We start from the raw sequence: 12,985 nt of genomic DNA, 5'->3' as shown, positions 1-12,985 counted from the left end.
CTCATTTATTTCACTAAGCATCAGGGCCCATATATATTGTGGCCTGTATCAAAATTTCTTTCCCTTCTAAGGCTGAATAATATCCCATTGTAGATTTATACCATATTTTATTCATCCATTTATCTGTAGATGGATGTAAAAACATTTTAATTCTCAGGATATACAAAAACAGGCCATAGCCCAGATTTGGCCCATTGATCACAGTTTGCCAAAACCTGTCATAGAGGCATAAAAAAGCACTAGGAAACAGGGATCGTAGAACTTCCTCAGTCCATGGCACCCTCAGTTATCAGTAACTTTTTCACAGCACTTCTAAGCCAAAAGAAATATCCAACCATTCCATTTATTAAGTACTTGACTCCAAACAACCTAATACATACTTAAGTCCTAACAACTTACCTCCTGTTGGGCACTCAAACCTCAGAATCAGACTAGACAATACCAACCTCATTCCCCGTTCCACAATGATCTTCATGTGAGACTTCATTTTATGTACAGCACCCACCAAAAACTCAGTTTTGCAAAAGCATGATCATATTGAAAGGAATATATATTTAATACTGAAACTCAGCAATTTCAAGCCAGTAATGCATGTGGTATCTGACAGATGTCACTGTACTTCCCTCATAAATTTAGAGTATTTCACCGAGGCCTAGCACACTGTTTAGGAACTGCAGGTATTTCAGGATGGAGGTGAGGAAACAGAGTCACATGCCAAGAAGACATCAAACAATAGAAAGGAGCATAGGCTCCCCGATAAAGGACTGACACAGACACTAAGCTACAAATTCCAGAAAAGAGAGATGCCTGGAATCCACAAAGTCAGGGTCAGCCATGGGCAGGACTGGGGCTTCAGCTAGTCCTTGAAGAGAGAGTAAGACCTGACAAGAGAAGAGGAAAGAAGAGAAAATTCTAAGCAAAGGAAATATACTAAGTATAGGAGAAGCTCCGAAGCAAGAAGGAGATGGCCTGGATCGGGGCGGGGAGATGGGGGAGCGGTCACGGCACAAGGTGCGGATTAAGGAGACCGTAGGAAATGGAGCCATTTCAGGTTTTAGAGGGATGATGATGCCTTTAAAGATAGGTTTAGCAAGCTTAACCCAGCCCTATGTGTGAGACAACCTGAGTCAAGAAGTTGCAGCAACAAGACGTGTGAGCAGACACTAACCCTGGTCAAGGTGCATGGAAAAGAGGACCTAAAGTGCCCACACTGGGAGAAGAAACAAAAGGATCAGACCAAAGAACCTTATAAAGAAAGGTTAACAAGGGGAGAGTAAGAGAAAAGGTTCAGGAACAATCAGGCACCAGGCCAACGGAGAAAACACGATGTGCAGAGGAGCTAAGCTGGCCTGAGGGAAAGCTAGGAGTTTGGCTTCTGATATTCTAAATTTGAGCAATCCAGCAGGTCTCTTGGGCAGAGAGATCCAGCCAGCAGTGGAGGATTTTCAGGCCATCTGTGCAGAGTTGACAGTTGATCGCAGGGGTGGGGCTGATCAGCAGACCAAGCCCCGTGCATGCCCATTATTTAGAGGAGGAAAGGGCAAAGTTAAGTCAGTGCTGCCGACAGACTAGAGAACCAAGAGCATCTGCAGAGAGGACATCAAAGGGGAAAGGAGGTTACTAGGGAGTCAGAAGTCTTGGCTTTGTTAAAGCAATTCTTTAAAACCCCAATAATTTTAAACAAAAGTTTAAGTGCATTTAATGATCCAGCAAGGGGAAAGCTGGCAGGCGTGCATAAAAAAGAAAAGCAGTCATCTCAGGTAGTTTGAAGGGGTTCTATGGGTAATGAGTGGGATAATGCCTTCTCTTTAGGATCTTTCTTCCTTGTATCCCTATTTTCTTCAACCCCTTCCCTTCTCCTAAGTCCCCTTGCTTTCTGTCTCCTTCAGTTCACCCCCACACAACCCAAAATGCCACCCACATGTGCTGCTGTATTTTGTCACCACCAGATTGGTCCTGAGCCCATACCCCCAACCCCCTCAGCACTGAAACCGCTCACAGTGCATACAAATGCTCACCTCCCCTGGGCATCAGATCAGGGTCCTTGCCCAGTCCTCATGGTCCCTGGCCCCCTGTGCACACCACAGGGCTCCTGGTGTACTTTGATCGAAACACGTTCCTCTGAGCCTAGTCTCCTGCTGGAGCTGGCTCCCTGAACGTCCTTCCCCACCTGCTCACCTTTGAGGTTCAGCCCCAGGCCACTCATGTCACTCTCTCCCTAACTATTCAGCTTTCCATGTACGCCCCACACCCCTCCCCCACCGCCTGGCTTCCTTCTTTGGGACAGCACTTATGTTAGTTCATCTTGCTTCACATTTGTGGTTAACATGTCAAGATCCTAAGTCTCAGATTATAAACTCCATGGAGACAAGAGGGTTTTAAGGCACCTTCGTTTCCCCATAAGGTCTGGTACGGAACTTGCTCGCGGTGCACACTCACTAAATGGTCTTAGAACAAACAACATTATCCTCTGACTGCATAGGAGATGTCAGAATTTGTCCTGGAATAACCATGATAGCGCCTTTGCATATAATGGCAGGTGATTCTCAGAATGCTCTCATGTTTGCTCCCCATTCCCTGAAAGGAAGAAAGAGGAGTTTGCTGCTCCCACTGTGCAGCTGAGGAAACAGACTCAGAGAGGCTAAAAGCTTTGTACAAGGTCACACAGCAGTAAATATGAGAGCCAGGACTAGTATTCAGATCTTCTGATTCATGGCCTAGTACTCTTCCACTGCACACCCTGCTTCTGTTGTGCTTTAGAGAAGTCTTCACTGTTTAATCATACCTGGTATATTGTTAGCATATCTGCCTGTTACATTAAAGTCTAACTATGATTTTGGGTTCCAGAGAACAAGAGTCAACACACAGAATCAGACATAACTATAAACTATGAAAAGTGGACTTTCTTATGTGTTTCTAGAAATTTTTAAACCACAGTTTACTTAAGCACTAAATGCAAATATACTCTACAGGTACCATCTGTAGCTACAATCGACACTCTAAAATGCTGATAGTAAATACGTGTGCTGTATCACCTCTATTTGCCTCTCCATATCTACTCTCCCTCTTTTCCACCCTGCGCTGAGCCCCACGTGACCTATATGGACTTTTTTTCCCACAATTCCCTTGCCATCTGGTTTCCATTTGGGTTCACTCAAAGGGAGTCCAGGAGGAGACTGAGGTTAGCTATTTCTTCCCTTGCCTCCCTCTCTGAGGCACTGCCTCAGACTGGTTGCGACCCATACCTGAAGTTCCTGGTTCTATTCAGGTGGCCCTCTCCATATAGCTCTCTTTCTCTGACCCTTTAAAAACATGTCCATGGAAATCATTCAACCATTTGGAACCATGGGAAGCCACCTCTTAGACCTCCATCTCCAAGGAGTGAAAGGGACCAAGCCCTCGCTACTATACTCAGAAGTCCTCGCCACACGGGGCGCCTGGGTGGCTTAGTCGGTTAAGCGTCCGACTTTCACATAGGTCATGATCTCGCGGTTCGTGGGTTCGAGCCCCGCGTTGGGCTCTGTGCTGACTGCCAGCTCAGAGCCTGGAGCCTGTTTCAGTCTGTGACTCCCTCTCTCTCTGACCCTCCCCTGCTCACGCTGTCTCTCTCTCTCTCTCCTACAAATAAATAAAACATTAAAAAAGAAGTCCTCGCCACACGTCCCATAGGCTGCTCCCACAGTGACTGAGTACAGCAGATCTGTCCCTGGGAGACACAGGCCCCTCTGATGGCCTTTCTCAGACTGCACAGCACTCAAAGACACTCCCAGACAGCCTCCCTCTCTCTCTTTTTTTACTTGGGGTCAGATTTGTACTGCGATCCAACAACTCCCTGTCTTCCCCACCTTGCTGCCTATTTTCTCTCTCAAAAGCATTTTCCCTAATAAAATCATTGCACATTTCATCCTATCTTCGCATCTGCTTCTCTGAGAACACAGACTAATACCACGCCAATGTATATTCAGCCTTGAAAATTTAGCTTTAATAAATTAAATATACAGAAACAAGAGAACTACTCTTGCTGGTTAAGGGCTGTCTAAAGTCATAAATAATGAGTTTCGTATAACACGGTGTCTAGATCTAACTAATTACTAAGTCATCCATATTAACGTGGTATCATTTTCTCTAGTATGACTTTTATAAAGTATGATTTTTAACCTATCTCCAAAATTTGATCCTTTCCTAAATGTCCAACACAGGCTTCCAATCCCTTATTCAAAATCCTGGAGACCACATATACCTTGGATTTCAAACTTTTCATATTTTAGAAAAGCAAATGTGCCATATTTGACTAACCCAGTAGGTCTGAGGCAGCACCTTATAACCAAATACATTAGTATTTCTTCCAGAAAATATACAAATATTAACACAAGTGGGGAAAAAAAACAAATAGTCTCAAGATAGTTCAGGAAAGGGTTTGCCACCAAATGAGTTCAGCAAAGGTCAGGTTGTGCCGCCGTATAAATTATTTTTTTAAAAAATGGTTTTCCGAGCTTTCTGAATTTCTGACTTGAGGATAAGGGATTATAAATGAGTATATCCACACTACAGAAAAATATGCAGCCCTTTGAAAAAAATCAAATATGCCTTTGCGCTAACAGAGAAGAGTGACTGGCCAGGCCACAGTGTTGGATGGAGAAAGTGCTGAACGGAACAACTTGGAAAGGCAGCAATACACTGTGCACATACTGACTCGGGAGAGAACGGTAGAGGCGACCTTCGCCTGTCAAGCAGCCATTCCCCACCTCTCATTACCCACAATCCTTTGTAATGACTTCATCTCTGGTTAGGAACTACCTTGGAAATAGTTTATGAGAATTGATTGTGATGTAGACATATTTTCAACTATGAATTTATTTATATTACTTATGAGACAGAGAGAATGAGTTCACCCAGTCAAACTGCCTACGTGATGGGAGGGCCAGTAACTGAAATACCATTCATAAACTGGGAGCTGAGATAGTACACCATGGAAATTTATTTAGGATACTGAATTAGGTTCGTCTGGCAAGGCAAAGGACACAAAATATGAAAAAATAAACACTGGAGCCCCTACAGTAGACCTGAGACTTCCAGCTATCCTTTCCCATATCAGAGAGGACACGGGCTACTGGAGGTGAGTGTTCCCGCTAGGCACTCCTCCCGCAACGCCCAATGCTGGACTTCCTCATCTGCCTCAAGGGCCCCTGTTCCGCCACTCATGAGTGACACCTTACTTCATCAACCACTGAGGCAGCCAAGAACCAGGGTAGAGGCTGTTCACCCTCCCCCCTTGCCCTGCTTTCTTCCTAAACCTTTTCATTCTAAACGATAAAAACCCACAAACAAACAAGAAAAGATTGGGGAGCAAGGAGAAAAAAAATTAGGGAGGAAATACTCTCTCTGGTCTCTAAATAGCCCTGGGAAAAACTGTCTGCAATGGATAAAAGTCAGGGAATTATAATTAGAAGATGGAAATTCAAATCTAATGTAGTAACGTTCACTTTGCATTTTATTTATTTGGTAATGATGGTATTTTTTTTCACAATAAGGATGTATTCCTGACTTCATGAATTTAAAAGACATCATATTTTAATTACAGGCATAATAGAGAACAATATTAATTAATATACCTCAAGTGCTATTAGTATTCTCTCTGCATGGCACTTTAACAAACATCATTCCATCTGGGAGCTGTTTATTCAATCTCCCGAGTCCAAGGCTCTGTCCTTGGCATGGGAGATACCCCAGTGAACAAAGCCGGTGTGAAGCTTACCCACAAGAAGCAGGCAAACCACTGTGGAGACAGCCATTAAACAAGCTATTGCACATTTAATGATTTGATTTCACTTGTGGCAAGTGCTATGGAGGAGTAGTACAGAGTGACCTGTCAGGTGCTTCTAACAGTCTCTGAAGTGGATCTCATTCTCAATTACGGATAAAGAGTTATCATTAATATTTGTAACATTAAGGTACAGTAATTATAATAATGTAAAATATCCTGAACAAATAATAATTATAATTATCACTATTATAATAATGACTTGGGAAATTATTTTACATCAACTGGTCAATGAGGAAAAGCACGGGAATAAATGAGGAAGAAAGTCTAAATGTGTGAGACAGTATATGGATAATTACTGCCAAAGAATTTCAAAAGCACTGTTGGATTCCTTCAGAGAGGAAAATTTCTCCATGCAGAGGCTTAGAGACCTTCAGTATAAGACATCCACCCCACCTCCAGGACAGCGAGATACTAACAGAAGGACAACCTGGGAACAAACATGAGCTTTGTATTTTCCAAAGATATATCCTGCATTTTCCAAGACAGATGTCATTTTGAATACTTGGTCCCTTTGTGCCAATACACCACTAAAACAATCTGGAAATAGCAATATTTTGATGTTTACACCACACCCAAGATTACCTCTTGAACTTAGAAGTAACACAAAAGTCCTAATCAGATCAAAAACACAGTTTTGCAAACTACTGCAGCACTAAATGGTAAAAGATGAACATCTTCTATCAAGACCTGTTGCTCTAAACTAGAAACCCCATTACCATGGTTTCAAAGTTGCCATAATAAAGTATTCTTCAATTCTGAATGAGACCCCGTGGAAAGGGCACTTCCAGATGTTGAAAGCAGGGCATCCCATCAAAATAACATGTGATAAGTTGTTTCTTGCTTATCTCCCTATGTGCGCTGGCAACCCTAGTAACTCCACAGTGATTCTCTGAAATAAATACTCCATGTGTCTCTTCACTCAGTGAAGAAAAACTCCTTGTAATTAGAATTCTAGGTGCATGGGTGTCTCCTGACAGCTCACAATGGAAAAGATATCAGTTGATTTATTATACAAAATGAGTGCATCATAAGGAATTCAGACTTGTGCTAATGAGACAGCCAACCTTTGCTGCGACCTTACCTTGCTTCACTTTAATTTTTGCTGGCACACAATTGTTATAAAAGAAAACTATGTTCTATTAAGGAGATGATGAAGCCATGACACTTGTGCTACCACTGCCCCTTTCCCTACCACAGTAAACCCTTCACTCTCTAGGACAGACTTGACCTCAGAGAACAGCTTAACAGAGAGTTCCAAGTAGCTACTCCCCATAAACTGAAGGAAACACAAGAGTCAGAGTCATCTGCCGATCCTCCTGTAGACTATCTTATTTAACATTCACAATGCTGGGTTCCATGACACCAACTGGATTCCATCAGACTTAAGCTGTTTCATTTTTAAGACCTATCTTTGATATTGCTAAGGAATATGAATGGAATGAGAAGAAAAATGAAGCGAAAGTCACCATCAAGTCAATTACACTGTTCACCTTCCTCAGTTTCCATCAGCTGTACCATCAGCAGATAAGATTACATTAGCCAATCACTGACCTTATGGAGTGCAGGAGCCAAGACAGGTACCAAGAATCCATTGTAAATATAATTAACAAGTTGACTGCGAATCAAGGGGTGAGCCACCTAAGAGAGAAACAGGTAGTCATGAAAAAGACAAAGAGTTTAATCTTTCGGTCTTCTTAAAATCACATTTCTGTGAACATCCTATTCAAAAAAAGGAAATTCGAAATTTGGCCATTTATTCCATGGTTAAAAAATAATTCAGACTTCAAACCATTATGTAATTTTTTTCAGATGGCTTATTCCAGGAGAAACAGCTGGGACTTTCAAATTTAAAAACTGGTAATTTTAGGGGTGCCTGGGTGGCTCAGTCGCTTAAGCATCTGACTCAATTCTGGCTCAGAACATGATCTCAAGGTTCATGGGATTGAGTCCCACGTTGGGCTCTGCCCTGACAGCACAGAGCCTGCTTGGGATTCTTTCTCCCCCTCTCTCTGCCCCTCCCCTGTTCGCACTCTCTCAAAATAAATAAACTTTTCAAAAAATTGGTAATTTCAAGTTTCTTCTTAAAAACAAACAGATAACAGATTGATTATGTATAAGGACACATAAATTAAAATTAACAAACTGTAAAGTATATTTTTGCCCCATAACTTCATCTATGTCCCATTCCAACTTGTGACTAAAAAAAGTATAACTACTAATATGGATAACTCAATACATTTATTTTGCTAGCAGAAAGAATTCATGTTAAAGATGCATTTTCTAACGATCATTTATATTGAGGAGGAAGGCATTTAGAAAATCTTTTCATAAAAAACAAGATTAGATTCTGTTCGAAAGCAGAAAACATTACCAGAGGTACAACTCTTCCTATGTTTGATTTTTAAAATATATTTAGCATGAATAACACTTTACTAATATCTTTTATGAGTAATCTTTTTAGTAATACCCCCAAACAAAAAAATCTTAAAAGTATATGGCCTTGATTTCAAAATATAGTATGAAATACCTCATTTCTCTATCTTTTACCAGGCCTGTTAGCTTAACTTCTCTTTCTTAAAAAAATATAATAAAATCAAACAATAAAGTGAAATGCAATTTCTAGGGAAGTAAAGCTAAATCTTTAAATTACTGATAATCTCTCTGTGTGTACATTTAGGAAGGAACTAATAGTTTCATCTTTTTTATTTCCACACACTTCTGCAAGAAATGTTGATAGACTGTAATATTAAAGAAAAAAACCTGAAGATATAATCCATTTATCTTATATATAAATAAAACTTCCTTTGACTTAGCAATAAAAATGAGATAGGAACTAAAGTAATTTACTTTCATTTTCTTCCAGAAGCTATTTCTTTATTTGGTAGATAAACAGATTATAACTAACATTTTTCACCTTACAATCAACATAAGGAAAACTTGATTTCTTAATAAATCCAATATGAAGGTAATATTTATATTGTATAGAAATAAAGCATTTTTATGAAAAACCACTATATCCTTAAATATATATAAAATCTGATTTTTATTGAAAATAGTAACAAGAAATCTGAAGGTAAAAATCTAATCAAGAAGCCAAATATACTAGAGTTCACTGGTTGTTTTTTCCCCGAAGCAGACCAATTTCAAAGCACAGATTTAATTTGTGTTGCTAAGAAGATGCTTAACTTCTTCTAAATTCAATTGGGATAACAATATTCTTTATGTAGCATGCACCATTAAGCAAAATAAAGTGTTTTCCTTTGTATATTCCCAAGAAGACCTTGAAGTAAGAGTGGTATAATTTGGTATACTTAGAAGCCTAAAAATATCTATTTAATGAGTGAAGCATTGAACTTATTTTTGATGGTTAAGTGGATAATCAAAACAGAATTAACACTTTTTATAAGGAAGATAAAGAAAATCTACTCATTTTTTTCTCAATTAAAACTTCCTCCAAACCTATAAACTTGTATTTTTGTTCATTCAAGGACATTCAGTATGCTTAAAATAAAGCGCCAGTATTCCATAAACATTAAAACTTTAAAAAGGAATGCTGATAAACTGATCTTTCACTGTACCCTGAATGCATCATCACAAAGGGCTCCTCTGTTGTGCCCTGGTACCCACCTGTATGACGGCATTACAGAACTCCAGGGAGTTCATGAACTGAACGAGAGCAGGGAGAAGGAGCCAGTCATCTTTCAGAAGGCAGTGCCATTCCTCACTTTTCTCTTCGAGCTTTGTAGGCAGAGAAGAGTAGAGACCACTGAGCCCGGTTGCAAGTACCTGTGTTCAGACATAAAAATAAGCTCTTTTCCAAAGTTCTTAGCCCGCAACTCACAGCTGCCAGGTGATGCCAATGTCACTGGTCCAAAGACTGCACTCCAAGCAGAAAGGTATTCAAATATTCAAAAATATCAGCTAGCGAGGAAGCACTCAACAGGTGATGGGTTCAACTCCAGCAGAAGACACAGAAGCACCAGAGGGATTTGGCGTACACGCACATAGTTAATACAGACTGCTTATCTCTTACGTGCCAGGCATATGCTGAGCTGGGGGTACAGGGAGTAAGGGAGAAACATGCAGAAATGAAGAAAATGTGAGTCTGCCCTGAAGGTGTTCAGGAGAGAGGCAGACCCACATACAATGTGTTACAGTACAACACACCAAGTTCAAATCCAGAGAAGGACTAAGACAGTCCAGGACGGAAGATCGCACAGGTTAAGAACCATGAGTAACTGTATGAGAAAGATTCCTACAGACGTATCGAAGGTCATGACCAATATGCACATGTTTACAGTTTAGAAAGCACCTCAACCTGATCTCTACAAATTATAGCAAGAAGTGGGGGTCATGCACCAGTTAGACGTGATGATGACCATTCAAACAGAGCTAAGGTGGGTCTAAGCTGAAGCATCAGCAGTGAGAGAAGAGAGGAGGAAATAAAGTTGAGTATCATGTGTGAAGTGGCTGTGAGAGGGCTCTAGGTAGGCCTCTATCAATCTAGTAGTAATCCAAAGGTCACACGGTTTACATCCTCCCTCAGTGCTAACATGAAATTTTCAGCATTTGAGCTTAGTTGGTGAGGGTGAATGAGAACTCAAATCTGCCAGGTTATCCAGCTTGGGCTTTAAGAAAATTGTGATGCTTTTTTATTTTTATTTTTTTTAAGAGAGAGAGTGTGTGTGTGTGAGCAGGGGAGGGGAGAGAGAGAGAAGGAGAGAGAGAGAGTCTTAAACAGGCTCCATGCCCATCAGGGAGCCCAAGGCAAGCTCATTCTCACACAGTGAGATCATGACCTGAGCTGAAATCAAGAGTCAGATGCTTAACCGAGAACTACCCAGGTGCCCTGGTGATGTCTTTAATAGAGATAGAAGTGTAAGAAAGAAACACATTTACAGTGGGTGCCTGTTGATTTTTATCTTGCACAGTGTAAGACCAAGGAAAACAATTAATTTCACAGTACTAGAGGTCTCTCAAATGGGAAGTGATGCTAGCCAAACAGTACCTTAGAGATCCCAATCTGGCAGCCATGCAAATAACGGGCAGGAGTGGCCCAGAACAGATGCAATGAGGTGATCTGTAAGAGGCACTGCTCCGGGGTAAATGTTAAGTTTATGAGGAATTCAGATCGGATTGAACACTCAAGGAAACATCCAATCCTGAGTCAGCCCCAGAAAAGAAAGACTGAAGTATTCATTGATCTGACAGTCTAGTAAGAGATGAACAGGCCAATTATAATAGTGCAATAAATACTCAAAATCTGGAAGAGAAAAAATACAGTACTGTGGATATACAAAAGGCTCTTAACTTGGGGGACTGGGAATAGGAAATGTTCTCAACAGAACTGATGTCCAGGCTGCTGAAGAATAAATACGAGTTAGCCCAACAAAGAGCCTTGGAAGGGAGACTATTCGAAGCAGAGGATGTACAAAAGCTCAAAGGGGTAAGAAAAGATGGCATCTTTTAGGAGTGAAGGGAAGTGCAACATTACTGGAATGTAAAGATAAGAGAGGGTAGAAAGACCCAGGCAGGGTCAGATCGTGCAGGGTTTTGGAGGCCAGGGAAACGAGCTGGAGGGACACCCAGACAGATGTGTGTGTCTGATGCTCAGGAGTGGGATCTGGGCTAGACGTGGAGATCTGGAGTCATCCATTTGCAGACGGTACCTCAAGCCGTCGAGACCAGAGAGAGGAGGGAAGGCAGGTTCAGTCAGATAAGACAAAATAATCCAGTGCCCGGCATCAGAAACAGAAAGCAGAAGGAAGTATGGCACCAGCAATGCTGAACTTGGAAAAATTATCTGCCCACTCATTGTTGCCTCTCCCTTTTCCCTTGTCCTGTTCCCACAGCACCCCTGTGTCCCTCTGTGGAGTAGTCGTCTTTCTGGTCATCTTTATCAGGTGATTGGCTATTTTCTCCAGTTCACCAGGTCTGACTTGCTCATTGCTCTCTCCCCAGCACCAGCCTTCCATAGTGCCTGGCCCACCGTCGGTGTTCTAGAAATATCTGTAGGTCGGGTGAATGAATCTGAACTCTGAGCAAAGTCTTAGAAAGGAAGACATAAATATTTAGCAGGAAAGGTTTGGAATCTTGTTCTTAAGACTACGTAATACTCGTTATTCTGCAGAATATTTCCTTCCATGTTTCTCCGCCACTCTGAAAAAGATAGCACAGGCATCCTCTGGCTCCACTTTCTGTAGGCAAGAACATGGCAGGACTGTGTGCCCAGCTGTCACACGGCACTGTCCTTCCGTACAGGCAGGCTTCTGCTCGCATGTGAGCCATGCCCTTTTCGGAATACTCTTTTTGAAAAGTGAATATGAGGGGCACGTGGGCGGCTCAGTCGGTTAGCATCTGATTCCTGGTTTCAGCTCAGGTCCAGAACTCGCAGTTTGTGAGTTCAAGCCCCATGTCGGGATCTGTGCTGACAGTGAGGGGCCTGCTTGGGGTTCTCATTCTCTCTCTCTTTCTCTCTCTACCCCTCCCCCACTCACTCTGTCTCTCTCAAAATACATAAATAAACTTAAATTTTTCTCTTAAGTAAAATATTAGGTATGTGTTATTTTTAATTACTGCCAGTGATGTATGTAATTTGAAAATTAATGTTGCTGTAATTATATTGATATACTGAATAGCTATTCCCAGCTTTTTAGTCAGACAAATTAAGCCTGTCTTTATGAATTCATCTTCAAAGCCTCAAAGTGGTTAAGGAATCAGGAGTATGCAGAATTAAAGCCTTTGTACTGCGGTTAATTTAGCATGAGTTAGCAAATGTAATTGATTTTTAAAATGTGACATCAAGATTAGATTTCCCTTGAAGGAGAATTCTCAGTCTCTGTTCTCCCTTGCCAGAGGTTCCAAATTTATAACCGGCAACTCACTCGGGTCACATTCAAAACTGGAATTAAAATGATTTGTTTGGGTATGTTGACAAGGAGTTAAATACTTTAAATAGGGGACATTCTTCTTTGGGACCACAAATGCCCTGATTTTGAAAAAGAGAGAAATGCAGAATCTCGTTTACTATTTCCTCTACTTTAACATATTATCTGGCCTGAAGGTGTTCAGTTTCTGTTGAGTGAATGAATGAATAAAGGTCACTATAAACAAAGCAGAGAAGTATATATATTCTTTTGATGTCTCCCATATGAAATGGTC

The 12,985-nt window shown here is 41.1% G+C and overlaps 1 protein-coding gene across 1 annotated transcript in view; it reads right to left on the bottom strand.

Moving 5' to 3' along the window:
* FHIP1A (FHF complex subunit HOOK interacting protein 1A) overlaps positions 1 to 12,985 on the bottom strand; it is a 246,920-nt gene that overhangs the window by 58,222 nt on the left and 175,713 nt on the right. Inside the window, exons 5-6 of the mRNA XM_077770959.1 lie at positions 9,452 to 9,610; positions 7,376 to 7,462 (exon numbers count right to left, since the gene is read on the bottom strand). Coding sequence (XP_077627085.1) covers positions 7,376 to 7,462; positions 9,452 to 9,610 — 246 coding nt within the window. The remainder of the gene's footprint in view (positions 1 to 7,375; positions 7,463 to 9,451; positions 9,611 to 12,985) is intronic.

The sequence above is a fragment of the Crocuta crocuta genome, unplaced genomic scaffold (genome assembly GCF_008692635.1).
Source record: "Crocuta crocuta isolate KB4526 unplaced genomic scaffold, BGI_CrCroc_1.0 scaffold166, whole genome shotgun sequence".
NCBI classification, from domain to species: domain Eukaryota; kingdom Metazoa; phylum Chordata; class Mammalia; order Carnivora; family Hyaenidae; genus Crocuta; species Crocuta crocuta.
Note: the sequence above shows the minus strand (reverse complement) of the source record. Positions and strands in the feature narration are given on the sequence as shown.